Here is a 19344-nt window from a genome sequence, read left to right as displayed (position 1 = left end):
GAGCAACACAAGACAGTCTCAAGTATCACTCTAGAATCAGGCTATTCTGATCCGGAAACAAAGTTGCAGGGCTTTAGGAGTGCCAGAGACACTGAAGCAAACCACAGGCATGTGCCATTTCAAAGGGAGGTGGAGGCCTGGGGAACAGGGGAGATTTAGAAACAGGATGTTTGTGGAGAGGTGCCGATGTACCATATCATGTGGAGGACTGATGGCAGGCCATGCTTATGAGCCTCTCACACATTCTCAGTCTCACAAATAAGAAATATTACATGAAACGGAGCAGAAGTCTACTAGCAATATTGCAAATCTTTTTTAGCACAGTGAAATGTTAAGAGACTATTGATTCAGTGGATATTTATTTTCTTACCCCTATTTCCTTATCAATTCACAAACAAACTAACGACACCCTGAAGAGGACAGCTTTCCATTGTTTAACATGGGCATAGTCTCTGAACTTTCGATCACCCCTTCTGTGTTTATATAGCACGAATATTGCACCCTGCAGTATATACTTAGAAAAGCGAGCGCAGCGCAACAGTTCGTCATCAGACTGCTCCTCTTTAGTAACTTCATAGTCCATTATAACATCGTTTAGGGCACCACAGATTTGTGGTGCATCACCAACATTGAGCGGATCGAGACGAGTAAGATCAGTTAAATGAGCGGCTGCAGTACTTCAGACTGCGTTGTTGAGCTCCGCCATCTCACGATATTAAAAAAAAACAAATAAATTAAAAACTTTACAGGTAGTTTACACAGGACTGGCAGAGAATGTGCATTGATACACCTTTATTAAATATGTTACGTGGTTTATTTTGATAGGTTAACTGTTTTTGTGGTGTTCAGGGAAAGCACCTCAGCAGCGGGTTCTTAACATAAGAGAAAGACACAGTCATATCCGCTTGCTGCAATAAAATGCTATTTTTCTGCGCTAAACGTGAATTTTGGCAAGATATTTTCAGAGATGACTGACAAGATGTTATAGAATAATAATTTAATGAAAACCCAGCGTGACATCCGACAGGTTTTCCCAGTTCGCATCACAATTACACAAAGCTAAGATCTTGCTCATGCTGTACTGTATGTAACCTTTGTTTGGATCGTGAATAAAACGCAAAAAAAAAAAAGTGATAAACAGTGAAACCATCAAAATCCTAAAACAAACTTTGATACAGATTTTGGGTCAAACTGCCCAGCCCTACATATATGCATTTAGCAGACAGACAGCAAACCAGAAACAAGAAATGCCATACCTCAAGGCAAAAAAGGTGACACAATGAAGTTTTATTGATTACATTACTGATACAAAAATAGTCTGTCCTCATTTCTAAATGACATTGGAAAAACATTGGGAAAAAACATACACGAAATGGCTTGACAAGCATAGTTTTCTGTTGTGTGTTGATGTATTTCATACTAAAACAAGAAATTTGGGCGGGACATACTCTACAGTTCAAAAGTATGGGGTCATTAATACTTTTATTCAGCAAGGAGCCAATAAATTGATCAAAATGACAATAAAGACACTTATAATGTTAAAAAAAATCTAATTATTTCAAATAAATGCTGTTCTTCTGAACTTTCTGTTTATCAAATAATGTTGAAAATAACATTTTTTACAGCTTCTACAAAAATATTATGCAGCACAATTGTTTTCAACATCGATAATAATAAGAAATGGTAATATGATTTGAAAGATCATGTGACACTTAAGATTCCAGAAAATGCTGAAAATTCAGCTTTGTGTCACAGGAATAGATGACACGTTAAATGTCATTTTAATTACATTTTATTTTGATCAAATAAATACAGCCTTAGTAAGCATTAAAAGAGACTGCTTTCAAAAAAGTTTACCAACCCAAAACTTGTACAGCAGTGGATATTTTTAAAATTGACAATAAATGAAAATTCTGTCATTAATTACTAGACCTTCATTCATCTTCAGAACACAAATTAAGATATTTTTGATGAAATCCAAGAGCTTTCTGACGCTGCATAGACAGCAATGCAACTGACACGTTCATGGCCCAGAAAGTTAGTAAGGACATCGTTAAAATAGCCAATGTGACATCAGTGGTTCGACCGTAATTTTATAAAGCTACGAGAATACTTCTTGTGTGCAAAGACAACAAAAATAATGACTTTATTCAGCAATTTTATCCTCTAATGATGTTCTTACTACCTTTTCTGGACCTTGAACTTGTTGTGTTGCTGTCTATGCAGGGTCAGAAAGCTCTCAGATTTCATCAAAAATATCTTAATATGTGTTCTGAAGACGAGCGAAGGTCTTACAGGTTTGGAATGACATGAGGGTGAGTAATTAATGACAGAATTTTTATTTTTGGGTGAACTATCCCTTTAAATACATCATTGCCATTAACAAGGATTTGATACTGTGTAGCTGGTTGTCAGAGGAGGAACATTAGACCAAAACATAGACCAAAAGCCACATTGTAATTTTGGAGTCTTCACTGGATAACAAGTGGAAAATAAATGTGATGCTTAAAACTGGTTTCAGGGAAACGGTACTAAAAAATACCAAGTTCAGAGATGTCTAACAATGAATAAAGTGTCTGCTTGTTCAAGTCATGACGACGGAGCTTTTTTGAGCAAGCATTACAACAGTGTTCATGACAACACTTTGTCACAGCTACAAGTGGGCACTATACTAGCCCATCACCCTGCCGCCGCTGGGTCGCGCAGCCCCGACCGCTCTCTCAGATATGAAATACAGTACTGTTCCATCACATCCATCAGCGGCCTGTCATAAAACCACTCGTAGCTCTGATAAAGGGACGCCATAACGTGGTTTTAAAGAGCCTTGGACACAGACGGCTTTTACTAAAGTCTCTCTCTATCTTCTCGTTCTCTTTCGCATGCACGCGTTATGTTCTCGTTTCTTTTTTCCCTGTCTCGTGGAGTCATATCTCTCTTCTGCTCCGGCACACTTCAACACCCTGACGCTTACAGATCGCCTCTTGTCTAGCGTCCGCACCCTGTGTGATTGCAACGCGCTGGAGCGAAATACTCCGCGTACGTATTCTGATCTATAGCTGCTGCATGGCCTCTAATCCTATTCTTAAACATTTAATGAGGAAAGCATAACCATTTCAAGATCAACAGCGTCAGGCGAATTCTGCTAACACTGCACTGATACTAAGAAAGGACTCCAGCAATGTTATGGCCATGGCAGTGTCCCCGCTCTCCCCTCCTGTGACCTCTGACATTACTAACCACCCTTAACAACAGCTATTCTGCTCCTTCTGATTATTAAAATACTCATTTAGCCACTTTATGATGTGACAAACCTACGGTATGCAGCAATACATTTCCCATCTTTCTCTGTGGAAACGTAACACTGATTAAGCATCAATCACACATCGAAACATACATACATACAAACTGATAGTAAAAACAAAAACAAACAAAACAAACAAATAAAAAAATAATAGTAAATTTCACAAATAATTAAAAAAAAGCAAATAACACATTGAATTAAACTAACTGAAACTGTATTTTCTTGTAAACATACTCCAATATTCATTGTTTTATTTACAACTTCGAAAAATTGTTTTTACAGTGTAGCTCTAAACAGCTTTAAATAATCTCTAATGTCAAATTTTTGTTGTAATTGAAGCTAATTGCAGTTTAAAACATTTAAACAGTCATTATTTAAAAGGAATTATAAATCACTGATCAGCTTAAGGTCTTATACATTTTTTTTATCTAGTATTAAAGTCTGTTTATCAAGTCTTAACATTTCTGTTTTTAACATGTTACTTTCTATTTTTCAAGATTTTCCAATGAATGTTATACAAGGTTTTATTGTGTTTGTTTATCATAACACACATAAAGAAATAATAAAATAAAATAAAATAATTAAATAAAATCAGTATTTTTTTATCAAGTCTTAACATGTTACTTTCTATTTTTCAGGATTTTCCAATGAATCTTATACAAGGTTTTATTGTGTTTGTTTATCACAACACATAAAGGAATACAATAAAATAAAATAAAATAAAATAAAATAAAATAAAATATTTTTTTTTCATCAAGTCTTAACATGTTACTTTCTATTTTTCAGGATTTTCCAATGAATATTATACAAGGTTTTATTGTGTTTATCACAACACACAAAGGAATAAAATTAAATTAAATTAAATTAAATGATAAAATAAAATTAAATCTGTATTTTTTTAATCAAGTCTTAACATGTTATTTTTATATTTCTATTTTTCAAGATTTTCCAATGAATCCTATACAGGATTTTATTATGTTTGTTTATCACAACACACAAAGAAATAAAATAAAATAAAATAAAATAAAATAAAATAATATAAAATAAAACTAGTTTTTTTAATCAAGTCTTAATATTTCTATTTTTATATTTCTATTTTTCAAGATTTTCCAATGATTGTTATACAAGGTTTTATTGTGTTTATTTATCAAACAAAGAAATAAAATACAAAATAAAATAAAATTCTTCTCATGGCTTACACACATACACACGAGTTCTCCACAAAATTTCTCTTCAGACATGTTATCAGGGTTGGGCACTCAAATGTCTCAATGGCTTATCATTCTGATAGAGCCGTTGGGACTGTATTTCTCCAATTTCAGTGCTAGTGGCCAAGCAAGCATGAGAATCAAGACCTTAACCCAGCGGCCAAGAACAAACTAAACTCTAAGGCTAAACTCCACTGCTGTCACAAGCTTGGATCACTTTACATGCAATGGTGCTGTCTAGCGCAGCCCAGTTTTATTTTCCAATGACGAAAAGGATAAAACATCTCAATCATACGGTCAATGTGCAGATGATGGCACACAGGTACACACACACATACACACACACAGCTACTAACAGACCTGCATTTTTTTTATTGATTGATTGATTGATTGGTTGATTGTTTATTTATTTATATATACATATATATATATATATATAAATATATAAATAAATTGGGGACAGTAAGAATTTTCATGTTTCTGAAAGGAGTCTCTTATGCTCACCATGGCTGCATTCATTTGATTAAAGATACAGAAAAAAACTGTAAAATTGTGAAATGTTATTACAATTAAAAAAAAACTGATTTCAAATTTAATGTATTTCAAAATGCAATTTATTCCTGTAATGCAAAGCTAATTTATAGCATCATTACTCCCGTCTTCAGTGTCACATGATCTTCTTCAGAAATCATTATAATATGCTAATTTGCTGCTCAAGAATAATAAGATCATGTCTAGAAATAATAATAATACATTTTCCAAAACAATAAATAAAAATATAAATAACTTCTAGAAATAGATATTATAAAAAAAATAGAAATAATAATTTCAAGATAATCATTTTTATTATTATCAATGTTGAAAACAGTTTAAAAAAAACAGCATTTTGTAATGTCTTCACATTTTGCAATCACTTTTGTTCATTTTAATGCATCCTTGCTAAATAAAAGTATTAATTTATATTTAAAAATCTGATCCCAAACTTGAAAATTTGTGTAAATATCAAATACTGTAAAATTCCGAAATCTTTTTACAATTAAAAATAACTGTTTTCTATAAGAATATATTTTAAAATGTATAAAATGTAAAAGCTGAATTTTTAGCATCATTACTCAGGTCACATGATCCTTCAGAAATCATTATAATATTCTAATTTGCTGCTCAAAAAACATTTTTTAATATTATTATTATTATTATGTTGAAAACAGCGTTTAGATGAAAAAAGTTTAGAAGAACAGAATTGATCTGAAATAGAAATATTTTGATTAAATAAAAGCATTCTTGCTTAATAAAAAATAATAATAATAAAATATACATATTGACTCCAAGCTTTTGAATGGTATAGTGTATAATGGTACAAAACCTTTTTATTCCAGATAAATACTGATCTTTGGATCTTTCTATTCATCAAAGAATCCTGAAAATGTACGCAACTGTTTTAAAAATTGATAATAATAATTAAAAATGTTTCTTGAACAGCAAATCAGCATATTAGAATGATTTCTGAAGGACCATGTGATACTGAAGACTGGAGTAATGATGCTGAAAATTTAGCTTCAATCACAGGAATAACAATATTTCACAACATTACTGCTTTTGCTGTATTTTGGATCAAATAAATGCAGGCTTGGTGAGCAGAAGAGAATAAAAAAAAAACTAAAACATTAAACATCTTACTGTTCAAAAACTTTTGACTGGTAGTATACATATATATATATATATATATATATATATATATATATGTGTGTGTGTGTGTGTGTGTGTGTGTGTGTGAGACAACCAAACTAGATGAACGCGTCTTCAATGTCAGCACAGGCAAAAAATCTGCGTGCATAAGATCTGAGGCTTCCAAGTGGGAAATGTATACCATTAATGCATCTTTATTAAGTAAACACGGTATACATTTCCAGTGCTGAAGGGCAGCGTAGCAAGTGATGATCTGCCTTGTGCTAGGTATGTGTCTGAATTGAACGGGCACCCTAATTAAATCCAAAGGTGAGAAACCTCATCGTCCCAGTGCCCCAGTCTCAAGATGCCCACGTATCAACGTCATCTCATGACCCACTGTCCCAGACATGCTTTCAGGCTCCCATACTCCCATTGAAATTCTGGACATCTTTTAAATGTCACAAAGTGCCGACGGCCTGGCTTTTACCAGGAAAACATCTCTAAACAATGAATCTGTTGTCAGACCTTTCATTCCCATGCACAACCAAGCATGACAAACTCTGTCAGAGTCAAAAAGGAGGTCCAGTAGCGCAGACGTCTCTTCTAGGAGCCAGAGTCGGGACTTAAAAGGAGTTTGGGCTGCTGACAGGTACTAATACGAGACAGAGCCTCCAACCTGATCTGTGTGTCTAATGAAGGCCCGCGGAACGGGGGCGACCTGGCCCCCTGAGATGTCTTGCTCTCTTACTTATGGCATAAGCCTGGCAAGGATGTCGCAAGCTTTGGTAGGGTCTGGCAAAGAGTAGTTGATCTGAGAGGTTCAAGAGCATGCATTTGATCCTCACACTTACAAAAAGCAGCAGATGAAGCCATCGTCTCCCTTAAGACAGCCCTCCATCTCACTTGCAGGATAGCGGGTGATCATTTAGCAGATGCTTGCATAGTAAGGTTGGTATGATACCAACATTTCAGTAGCCAGTGGAATAATTGAATTCGAACCTACACCCTTGGAATTACCAGTCCACATCTTTAACTACTCCACCACAGCACCTCAGCTTGATCTTCAGAAAGGTTGCTTAAACCTGCCTTTCTTATTTAACACTAAACATAGATGCAACACATCTACAACAGCACTTATGTTGTTCAAATAATGCATAAAATATATAACGCTTGCACTGAAACTCCAATGCACACACACATGTAAACCAGACCGCCTGAGTTCAGCATGTCTGTAAACATAGTCCAGAGAGCCGGATGTCTCTGGAGGTGAGTATCTGTGCTGAGAGACGGACGGGGAGACAGAATGTCGGCTCTAATGGCCAGATCAAAGGGAACTCCTGCCACGAGTTAAACATGGACATCCTGCATTGACATGAAACAGCCATGCAATGTGAATCTGAAATTTGAATCTGATTCTTAATATCTTATCTATGGGTAGGAAGAGATAGTTCATGTGTATAAGTGTCTGGACAGGAGTTAAAACATCTTAAAGTGTCTCCACAAATAAGGCTTGGCTATAAAAGATAAATTCTATATTCATGCTGCAAGTTGCCTAGCAATGGTAAACAGTCGACACTCTGCGTAGCGTCGTGCCAACATCACCTCTGGACCGGGTTTAAATCACTGTAACATATGGTGCCTAGTAGCTTGAGAATTTATCCTTTGAAAAAAACATAAAGCCACTGTATATCCAAAGAACCACAAAACAAATTTTACATTATATGGAGAATTTAATTTTAATAACATATTTCCACTTAATTACATTTTTTGTTTAACAATCTGTATTGTTAAAAGCACTATATAAATAAAGGTGACTTGATATGGAGGATTTATTTCAACAATTTACAGCTGTGTTATATATATATATATATATATATATATATATATATGATTTAACATAATTAAAACTTTAAATGTTAAAAAATAAAAAATTACAAAATAAAAAATTTATATTAAATAAATAAATAAATTACAGTTGTGTTTTACGTGGAGCATGAATATAGAATTCATCCTTTATAGCCAAGCTTTATTTATATATATATTGATTTATTTAACATAAACATTTAAATGTAAAAAAAAATACAAAATAAAAACAAAACTACATTTAAGAACCACAAAACAAATGTTAATATGGACAATTTAATTTTAATAACCAATTTTAACTTAATCAAACTTTTTACATTGGAAATATTTGATGTGTGTGTGTGTGTGTGTGTGTGTGTGTGTGTGTGTACTTGTTTTTGCTACATTGTAGGGACCAAATGTCCCCACAAGGATAGTAAAACCTGAAATTTTTGACATTGTGGGGACTGGCCTGCGGTCCCCACAATGTTAAAAAATGATTAAAAATAGTAAATGATGTTTATCTGAAAGTGTAACGATGCAAACATATTTTCTGTGAGGGCTAGGTTTAGGGTTAGGATTGGGTTAGGGGATAGACAATATCGGTTGGTCAGTATAAAGACTTTAGAAGTCTATGGAAAGTCCCCACAATTCACAAAAACAAACGTGTGTGTGTGTGTGTGTATGGAATAGCATTTAAATGTAAAATGTAAAAAAAAAATTACATTTAAGAAACAGAAAACACATTTTAAATTATATGGATAATTTAATTTTAATTATATATTTCAACTTAATTACACTTTTTTTACAATGTGTAATGTTAAAAGGTGACGTGACTTGACTTTTCATATTGGAAATATTTGATGTTTTCAACAATAAATAAATGCATACATACACACACACACACACACACAAACATACATGTTCATTTTATATATTATAATATAATATTTTATATATATAAAATGTATAATAATATTTACATTTTAAAAATGTATAGATTAACAAATGTTAAAAAAAAAAAAAAATTGAATATAATTAAATGTATAATTAAGGTTTTCTATTATATATATATATATATATATATAATATTAATTTCATTACTTATTTCAACTTATGTACACTTTCCATATTGTAATAAAATAACTGTTTTCTATATATACTATATATAATTTAATATACTTTAAAATATAATTTATTCCTGTGATGTGATGTGAATTTTCAGCAGCCATTACTGCAGCCTTTAGGCTTAAGTGTTGCATGATCCTTAAGAAATCATTCTAATATTCTGATTTCATTTTATGCTTAAGTATAACTTTTTTATTATTATCAAAGTTTAAAACATTTGTGCTGCTAAACTTTTTTTTGCAAAAATAGTGATAGCTATTTCAGGATTCTTTGATGAATAGAATGTTGGAAAATCTATTTTAAAAAAAAGAAAATAATAAATTTTGGAACAACATAAAAGTCTGTACAACATAAATGTCTCATTTAAAAACGTTTTTTTTTTTTCTAGGGGGAAAAAACTACACTCTCCTTAACTCTTACACTCCTGTCTCTTCTGAGTCCTTATTTTATCAAGATTCAGACCAGCACAACTTTACACCCCAAACTGTACAAATGAAGATATGATTATTTCACTCTGACATACAAACCCTGTGTGATACTAATCAGTCTTTGACCTCGTACGCTCTCTTCTAACTTTCCTGATACAAATCAAAGAGTCAGTAACGATGAGCTCTACGGCACGTCAGCCGACACATCTGCCAAAGCCACTATTTCCTCTCATCTCAATTGACTGTGCTCAGTACTTCATAGAATCATTCATGCTAACCTACAGCACAACCACAAACAAGAAATGAACCACCCTTAAACAAGTGACAAGGCTCCCCACAAAAGGGGTCGTCATCTGCGGAGACAACAAGGAATGACATTTGGGGCCCTGTGAAGAAGGAGCCCACTAAGTTCCTCTACGGTACAGTGAGAGAAAAAAACAAATAGTACCTTCAGGGTTACAACAACCTGTTTCTCACTGTAGGTACATCAGCAAAGCATCAGAAAAGATTGTTATTTGATTTTATGCTTTATCTCAGTATATCAAAGTACTTCACTAACAAAACTAAATGTAAAATGAAGTGTACTTCTCCTGTGAACAGTATCTTTAAAAGAAAAATAATCAATAAAGTGAGACAGACTGTTGAATAAAAGAGAACCAGGCATGCAGCGATCAGAGAGACTGTTAGCGAGTACTGTGACCTCTCCGTGCTATCAGCGCCTCTGTTAACAATAAACAGTATTTCTCTGGAAAATATTTTCCATAAAATAATATATACACATGAAGTAGATCGTACAGCTTGAGTGTTTACTTCAAGCACTGAAGGTGTAAAAATATTAACACATGTGATTGCCTTAAAGAGCACTTATTACAACCAGTATATGGGCTCAACATATGGATTTCTGTATAAACAATGTTAGACAAATTCATATTATAAACAGAATAAGTCATAATAATCATAATAACAGAAATATTCAAGCAAATATTAAAACTGACAAAGCAAAATGATACTTAAAAGCTTATAAAAGCAAAAAAAAGTAGTATCATGAGAGGTACACCAAATATTCTTTTGTACCAAAAGAATATTTGGAAAACTTATTCAGATGTTTATGTTGCATAAAAGCACAACGCAACTCTGAAGTTCAAACTCCAATGCCAAGTTATTCAAGACTAAGTGCAAGAGAACTTTTAAACCAGCCGTACAAGACAACCACCAAATGTCCATTTTTCTTTACCTTTCTCAGCAAGAAAAACGGGGTTTCCTTGTATCCTAGGTCCGAAGCTTAGTGTTCGTTCAAATCCACGCCGAAACTTTTGCTGGTCTGGGAGAAAGTCCAGGCTCCGGGCAGCTGTCGCTTACGCACGGGTGTCTTGCATGAAACCTGAGAAACGCCTCAGGTAGGATCATCACTTCGCCTTAAACTTGTGACACGCTGCCAACTTCCCACAACTCTCACACTCCTGGGGGATAAAAATTAGATTATCAAAATGTAATGGTACATTTCAAATATGATGGACAACGCAGTCACGTTCACTATACCTTAACATGTTGACAGGAGTAAAGACGTTTGAAATTTGTAACGGCCGTTCTAACGGTTACGTCACAGCCTGTTGTAAGTGAAGGTTCAACATCATCTTTTAGAGAAGTTTAGAACAAACAAAATAAACAACTGTCTCATATATGTATTAAAATTAAAGACCTATATTGAATTTTGAATTTGTTTATTAATTCACAGGCCATCTGTGTCATGTCAAATGATTGCAACATCACCTGACATGTATTTATAGAATAGGTGTATATCTTTACAGATCGTTTTTCTCCTTATATACACACACATATGGGCTACATAAACCTAGTACATTCCTTACATCAATCAGATTACATATAAATTAATTTTATTAATTTTGTAGAGAAGGGCTTGAAGAGTTGCGTGTTCGAGATTAGCTCAAGGTCGACCTCTGTCAAGTAATACAACAGCTAGGCTAATACTCGGTTGTCTTATAGCTACTGGTAGTGGTGTTCCGTTTTCCAACGAGTCGTTGATTTTCAAAAAGCGTTTAATTGGTTGGACTGACTAAACGAGTCTGTTTTGAATTTGAACGCGGCTCAAAGCTGAATTAAAATACTCTTTTTTGTACGTAAGTAGTGTTGGGGAACGTTACATTTAAAAGTAACGTTACAATTATCTACGTTACTGCATAAAAAGTAACTAAGTGCATTACTTAGTAACATGGTAACTACAAATTAACCATGGTTTTCGTATTCTAACCATAGTTTATCCATGGTTTTTGTAGTAAAACTGTGGTTTTACAAATGGTAATCAATATGCCAAAAAGCACGGTTACTACACTTTTACTATAATAAAAGCATGGTTAATTTTCATTACTCGGATATTTTATTATACATTTAAAAATAAAGGTGCTTCACAATGCCATAGAAGAACTATTTTTGTTCAAATGGTTCCATAAAGAACCTTTAACATCTGAAGAACCTTTTTTGCTTCACAAAAGGTTCTTTGTGGTGAAATAAGGTTCTTCAGATTATAAAAAGATAAGAAAGAGATGGTTCTTTGTGGAACCAAAAATGGTTCTTCTATGATATCGCTGCGAAGAACCTTTTAAAGCATCTTTATTTTTAAGAGTGTACCTTACTTTACTAGTTACTTGAAAGTAATCTGATTACGTTACTTGTAATGCGTTACCCCCAACACTGTTCATAAGTGAACTGAATGAATTGCTACACTCTTATTGAAATCAAATAGTAAATTTGTAGACATGCACATTGTAATAAACAATAACACTTGTTAGTTCATTTGGTCATCGTGAAAGACTTTTAATAAATCGGTTGAGTGAATGATGAAAAAGTCACTCACTTGTCACCATCTACTGTAACAATGTATGGTAGCATGCAGAAAAAAATTACAAAAAGAATCAGTGAACAAATCATTTTGATCAAACTGAGTTGAATTGAAATCTTCATCACAGGTCTTGTGCAACATGTTTACTTTTGGTTTCATGAATGCTGACCATATATACTGATGTGAAGAGAACCTAATATGTTAATAAAATAAATGGGCTATTATTGAGTGTATATACAGGCTTTATAGGATTTGTCTTTCAGTGAATAAAAGTGTTCTGTTCACTTGTGCCAGGTGGCTCTTAGAAAGCACATTTTCATGTTAGCAGTGTTCTATGATGAACTGCATTAAGTCATGTGTTCTGCATATCTGAAGATAAAAACAGGATACAGACTGAATAGACTGTATTCATGCATATGACCACATCTACTGTTCTATTCTCATTTGTTCTTGTGTGTGTACTTCTAGATAAATCTGGTGCAGGATTTTTGCAGATACAAACAGGCTTTGTTGAGGATAATATATTCATCATATACAACAGTAGTGCATTCACAATTGTATTTCACAGTGAAAACTCAGTAATGGACTAGAGACACCAAGTAGTCTGTAAAATGATGGATTGCCATCCAGCATTAATTTAATACTTCAGAGGTCAAACACAAGTCAGCTTTATTTTACTGTGAACACTGCAATGGCAAATTTAGTATGATCCAATATAATATAATATAATATAATATAATATAATAATTCTTAATGTTTTCAAAATTAACCCAGTGTTCTGAATATTGTGACTGATATTGCATCTTAAGAAACTTGGAATAAATCTTTAAATGTGTATATTGAGGCATGACTAACAGACTTGAGCTTGAACTCCCTTTTCCAGACAGAAGCTGTCAATCCACCTGTCTCAACACCTGTTGATTCATCTCTTTCTGGCAGCACAATGGCTCAACCTACTGGTCATTTGTGGTAATGCACTAGTTTGAGCATCAGAACATTCAAAGACAAAATAGATCGATCCTGTTTTAGAAGTTACATTGACATCACTTTCCCCTATTTTGTGTTACAGTTTTTCTCCATTGGTTTGGCTCATTTCTTGAAACAGAAATTACATTCTGAAAATTCTAAGATCATTTGGCAAAACAGTGTTACAGTTTAGCACAACACTATAGCTCACTTGCAAAAGCTCATATCTCTCCAAAAACAGTTCACTCATGCATTAAAACTAAATTCCTTTCCCATATAAAAAGTCAGTGCCACAAAAATGGCAAATATCCTTCTCAATTGCTTTGGCTCATTTCTTGAAACAGACCGGACATTCTCAACACTCTTGGTGCTTTTGCCAAAATAATGTGGATGGTTCGGCACAACACCATGGTTCACCTGCAACAGCTCATACCTTTCCCAAAACAGTTCACTCATGTGTCAAAACTAAATTTCCTTCTCATTTAAACAGTCAGTGCCCCCAAAATGCTTCGTCCCTTTGGCATTGTGTAAGCACTGCAAGTCAAAATGTTTAGATGTTTTGTCACTATGGCAAAGGACCACTAAAATATCCCTCATGTCCACCTTACAGTCTTAGCCCAGTTCTTCATTGACAATGGTTACTGTACTGTTTTTGTCTAGCTAACAGAATACAATTGTGTATAAAACTGAAAAAAAAGAAATAGGATTTTAGGGTAAGAGTAGCCTCCAAGGTTTGACGTCACACATTGCACTCATACTGCCAAGGAAATGGTAACTCCTTTTTTTATTGTAATGATCAACCACACACAAAGTAACTTCCATATATCAGAGCAAAAAGAAACTGTATACAGCATAATAAACTGTAATATAAACACAAACAAAAAACTAGAGTGCTATAAATAAAGCTGGAGTTTCATAACAGTTCTTCACTGCCCGCCGTCCTCACCCTCCTGACCATCCACACGCTGCAGTCTGTGTGGCCACAGATTCTCGTCCACATCACAGCGTATATTCTCCCTTGCGATGCAACGAGGGAAGAAATGGCGTGAATGTCGCAACCATCCCTTACAATGATCTCCTTTATATCTTCACATGCAGCGTCCATTGCGTGGAGCAGGGACCTCTGATCTTGAGCCCGATGCTCATACACTCTCCACCTCCAAGCAGAGAAAAACTCCTCAATAGGATTGAGGAAAGGAGAGTAAGGTGGTAGGAACACCATGACCATCCTTGGATGGGTAGTGAACCAGGCCCTGATGAGCGGGCCACGGTGGAAATTCACATTGTCCCATACAATGACATATTGTGGTAGGTGAGGCCCTACGAGACCTCTCTCATTTTCAGGGATCAAATCAAAATGAAGGTGGTCCAAGAAGATGAGGAGCTTCTCTGTATTGTATGGGCCAAGACTGGGGATGTGAGTGGCCACACCATTCTCAGATATGGCAGCACACATAGTTATATTGCCCCCTCCCTGGCCTGGGACATCCACTGTGGCCCGGTGGCCAATAATATTACAGCCACGTCTTCGGCCCTTGGCCAGGTTGAAGCCAACTTCATCCACAAACACAAGGATGTGAGGGGTCTCGTTTCCTTCCAATGCCATTATTCTCTACAATAGTGAAAAAAACATCAAATCAGTCATACAGAAGAGTCATACACTACAGTTACAGACAATTACATAGGAATGTTCTATGTTCTCCAAAAGTTCAGTATACTACAGGCCACTACTCCAGTGGTTCCAAATCTGGGGTACATGTACCCCTGTGCAGAGGTAGTACAGGGGGTATTTGACAGAAAGGGGAGGGGGGAAATCATCAATGATAGACTTACTGAAATGTTACAGTAAAACCCACAGTATTAGATTTACATAGGAGGCCCTAATTGCAGCTCTTTAACCCTTTTTCTTATTTTATGTTATATTCCTCAAAATAAGGATTATACTGATAATTGCATCATATAGTAAGCTGCAGTTTTTAGGCAAAATGTTGAAGTCAGATAAATCAAATACTTTCATCCTGGATGACCTGGATACACAAATCAGGTAAAGTGGGTACTGAAGCCAAAAAAGTTTGGGAACCACTGCTTAATTGTAAAAAGGTTATAATGATGGACAACCAGTAACTGACTTACATGTACATACTGGTACCGCAGCTCTTTCACTCTGTCAGAGTTCCTCTCAAATGGTACCCTGTAAATTTGCTTCATTGTCATCTGATGCTTCTTCAATGTCCGGTCAATTGTGGAGATGCTTATAGAGTTGACATTTTGGAATATGGCATTATCTTGTAGGATTGCAGCGCGGATCTGTCTCAATGTGATGGCATTATTTGCCATCACCATGTTACAGATCTCTTGTTTTGTTGTTCACTGAGAAGTTGTCCTCTGCCACCCATGCAAGGTTGTCGTCCAATCCTAGATATAGAATTCAATGGACACTTCATTCGTACTGTATACCTTCATATACTGTATTCCTCACAGAATGAGTTACCTATGTAATTGTATTGTTGTTTTACACACAAGCACACACACAGTGTGCAGCGTCCTGTCCTATACAACATATACTTCCATCATTCACTGACTACATACCTGTTTTCCCTGCGAAAGGTTTGGATGATGGAGGAGACTGTAGAGCGAGGCACATTAGGCTGCACTCGGCGACCTGCCTCCGCCATTGTGAGGCCATGGTTGATGACATGGTCTATAACTGTGGCCCGAATTTCATCCGGGACAGCACAGTGTCTTCGTGCACCACGGCCTCTTCCACCTATTCCACCACCACGCACCCTTACTCCTCCTCTTCCTCCTCTTCCTCGAGCAGGCAGCTGCCCTTGTTCATTTACTTGGCCAGGTCCCTCCATGTTCAGAAATAGTACTGGTCCTGCATGGTCAAGCTCTTTACATACATGTTTGGCAGCATTCACAGTCATGGGCAGCACCTGTCAGGTAACTAAACATACTGTTCGACTGGTCATCTGAGATGTGTGAAACTCCTCCTTCATTAGTCAAGTTCTAGTTTCACCTGACTGTCAATTGCTGTAATACAGTTTTTCTCGATTGGTTTGGCTCATTTCTTGAAACCGAGATGACATTCTCAAAATAACATGGACAAATCTCCAAACCACCTTGCAATTGTTCACAACAGAATGTCATTTTTCATTGGTTTTATCAAATTGCAAATGCTTTAGTACATGTCTCAAGTGACTCTGTGCTTTTTTTCAAATGATTATGTACAAGTAGCTACAGTTAGCACAATGAGCCCACATTTAGCACATTTTCCAAATAAATAGATCTTGCTGATCTAAACTGATTAGTTGATTTTTCAGTGAAATGGTTACTCTCTCCAAAACATATCAGCATGGTTTCATTGTGTAAGTCATCATATGCACAATTGTCTGTTCAACTGTCAAAATTAGTCAAAGATATAATACCATGAAAGAATTTCTTGGAACATTTGATAAATTTATGACAGTACTTGACAATCAATCAGGTGAAATTAGAACTAACGAAGGAGCAGTTTCCCACATCTCAGATGACCAATCAAACAGTTTGTTTAGTTACCTGACAGGTGTTGTCTATGATTATGACTGCTGCCAAAAGTATATAGACAGAGCTTGGCCCGGGGCCAGTTTCATTTGCAGTGTGAACATGGAAGCACCTCGCCAAGTACAACAGCAACTTCCTGCTCAAGGAAGAGGAGGAAGAGGAAGAGGAAGAGGAAGAGGAGGAGTGAGAATGCGTGGAGGAATAGGGGGAAGAGGCCGAGGAGCACGGAGGCACCATGATGTCCCAGATGAAATCCGGGCCACCCTTATTGACCACGTTATAAACCATCGCCTCACAATGGCAGAGGCAGGTCGCCGAGTGCAGCCTAATGTGCCTCGGTCTACAGTCTCCTCCATCATCCAAACCTTTCGCAGGGAAAACAGGTACAGAACTATTCTATTGAACTATTCAGTGTTGGTGTGTGTGTAGGCCTAGAGTACTGTAATATCTTCATGTGATGTTATATGATACTATAAAAATGACAAAGACAAAAAAAATGGAGAAAATACTGTGAATAGTATTCCAGTCACTGTGCAGTGCATCACACTTTTAGTACCATAAAACAGCAGTACAATTACATTGGTAACTCATTTTGTAACAAATTTACAGTGTTGACCTTTGACTTGTATGTCTAGGATTGGACGACAGCCTCAAGTGGGTGGCAGAAGAAAACTTCTAAATGAACAACAAGAACGAGAAATATGCAACATGGTCATTGCAAATAATGCCATCACACTGAGACAGATTCGTAATGCAATCCTTCTAGACAATGTAATGTTCCAAAATATAAACTCTATCAGCATCTCCACAATAGACCGGGTATTGAAGAAACATCAGATGACCATGAAACAGATTTACAGGGTACCATTTGAGAGAAACTCTGACAGAGTGAAAGAGCTGCGGTACCAGTATGTGCATGTAAGTCAACTACTGGTTGTCTATCATTGTAACACTATTACAGTAAGACATGGTTACCACTTTTTTTGTTTTGCTTTATCCTTTTTACCTTCAGAATCCAGCTTTGTGTGACTAGAGCATTATGCCTAGAAATTGTCTTCAGTTTTTCACTCCCTCTTTTTACAGTACTTTAGATCCTCCCTGCAGTATCTGTCTCTACTTGACTGATTAGATTTATTTTTATTCTATTGTAGAGAATAATGGCATTAGAAGGCAACGAAACCCCTCACATCCTAGTGTTCGTTGATGAAGCTGGCTTCAACCTGGCCAAAGGTCGAAGGCGTGGCCGTAACATCATTGGCCACCGAGCCACTGTGGATGTCCCAGGCCAGCGAGGAGCAAATATAACAATGTGTGCCGCTATATCAGAAAGAGGTGTGGCCACACACATTCCCAGTTTAGGGCCCTACAATACACAAAAGCTCCTCAATTTTTGGACCACCTTTATACTGATCTGATCCCGGAAAATGAGAGAGGTGAAGAAGGACCTCAGCTACCACATTATGTCATTGTGTGGGATAATGTGAACTTCCACCGTGGCCCACGCATCAGAACCTGGTTCACCACCCATCCCCGGATGCTAATGGAGTTTCTTCCACCTTACTCTCCTTTCCTAAATCCAATTGAGGAGTTTTTTTCAGCTTGGAGGTGGAGGGTGTATGAGCATCAGGCTCAAGACCAGAGGGCCCTGCTGCATGCAATGGATGCTGCATGTGAGGACATCACAGGGGATCAATGTAGGGGATGGTTGAGACATTCACGCCGTTTCTTCCCTCGCTGCATCGCAAGAGAAAATATCCGTTGCGATGTGGATGAGAATTTATGGCCTAACAGAGAGCAGCGCGTCGATGGCCAGGAGGATGAGGATGGTGGCCAGGAAAGAGAGGGTGACAATGGCGACCACTGAAAATATTACTGTACTATAGTTCTGAAACTTTATTTACAGTATGGTAGGCTAGAGTTTTTTTTGTTTTTTTTGTTTTTTGTTTGTGTTTATAACTGTTCACATTTACAGAATCCTGTATATGTTTTCTTTTCACAGTATGTTCTCTAATGTTAACATTTCTTTGTACGAATAAAAATGTTTACAGTTTCCTTGAGTATGAGTGGTTTATTGGAGGCTGATTTTACTGTAAAATCTTTTAGTTTTATTCATAGTGGTATTCTGTTACTAGACCTGTGCCTCAGTGACAAAACGTCTAAGCATTTTGACTTGCAGTGCTTAAACAATGCCAAAGGTATAATGCATTTTGGGGGCATTGACTATTTATATGAGAAGGATATTTAGTTTTGACACATGGATAAACTGTTTTGGGAGAGATATGAGCTTTTGCAGGGGATCCATGGTGTTGTGCTAAACCATCCAGGTTATTTTGACAAAAGCACTAAATGAATGCACATGTGCCAAGGCAATTGAGAAGGATCTGTGCTATTTTGACTGTA

General features: G+C 35.9%; 2 protein-coding genes across 2 annotated transcripts in view; one reads left to right on the top strand and one right to left on the bottom strand.

Moving 5' to 3' along the window:
* scn4ab (sodium channel, voltage-gated, type IV, alpha, b) overlaps nt 1-10922 on the bottom strand; it is a 40212-nt gene extending 29290 nt beyond the window's left edge. The window contains exon 1 of the mRNA XM_051105921.1: nt 10810-10922. The gene's annotated coding sequence lies outside the window, so the exon portion shown is untranslated. The remainder of the gene's footprint in view (nt 1-10809) is intronic.
* A 6270-nt stretch (nt 10923-17192) lies between these two features.
* LOC127155724 (uncharacterized) lies at nt 17193-18851 on the top strand. Its single transcript, XM_051098150.1, has 3 exons — nt 17193-17327; nt 17580-17862; nt 18096-18851. The coding sequence occupies exons 1-3, from the start codon at nt 17242-17244 to the stop codon at nt 18357-18359; spliced, it is 633 nt and encodes a 210-aa protein (XP_050954107.1). The 5' UTR covers nt 17193-17241; the 3' UTR covers nt 18360-18851.
* Nucleotides 18852-19344: the final 493 nt, after the last annotated feature.

Source organism: Labeo rohita, chromosome 3 (genome assembly GCF_022985175.1).
Source record: "Labeo rohita strain BAU-BD-2019 chromosome 3, IGBB_LRoh.1.0, whole genome shotgun sequence".
In the NCBI taxonomy this organism is placed as follows: domain Eukaryota; kingdom Metazoa; phylum Chordata; class Actinopteri; order Cypriniformes; family Cyprinidae; genus Labeo; species Labeo rohita.
The sequence above is the reverse complement of the archived record's forward strand: the minus strand, read 5'-3'. Positions and strand labels throughout refer to the sequence as shown.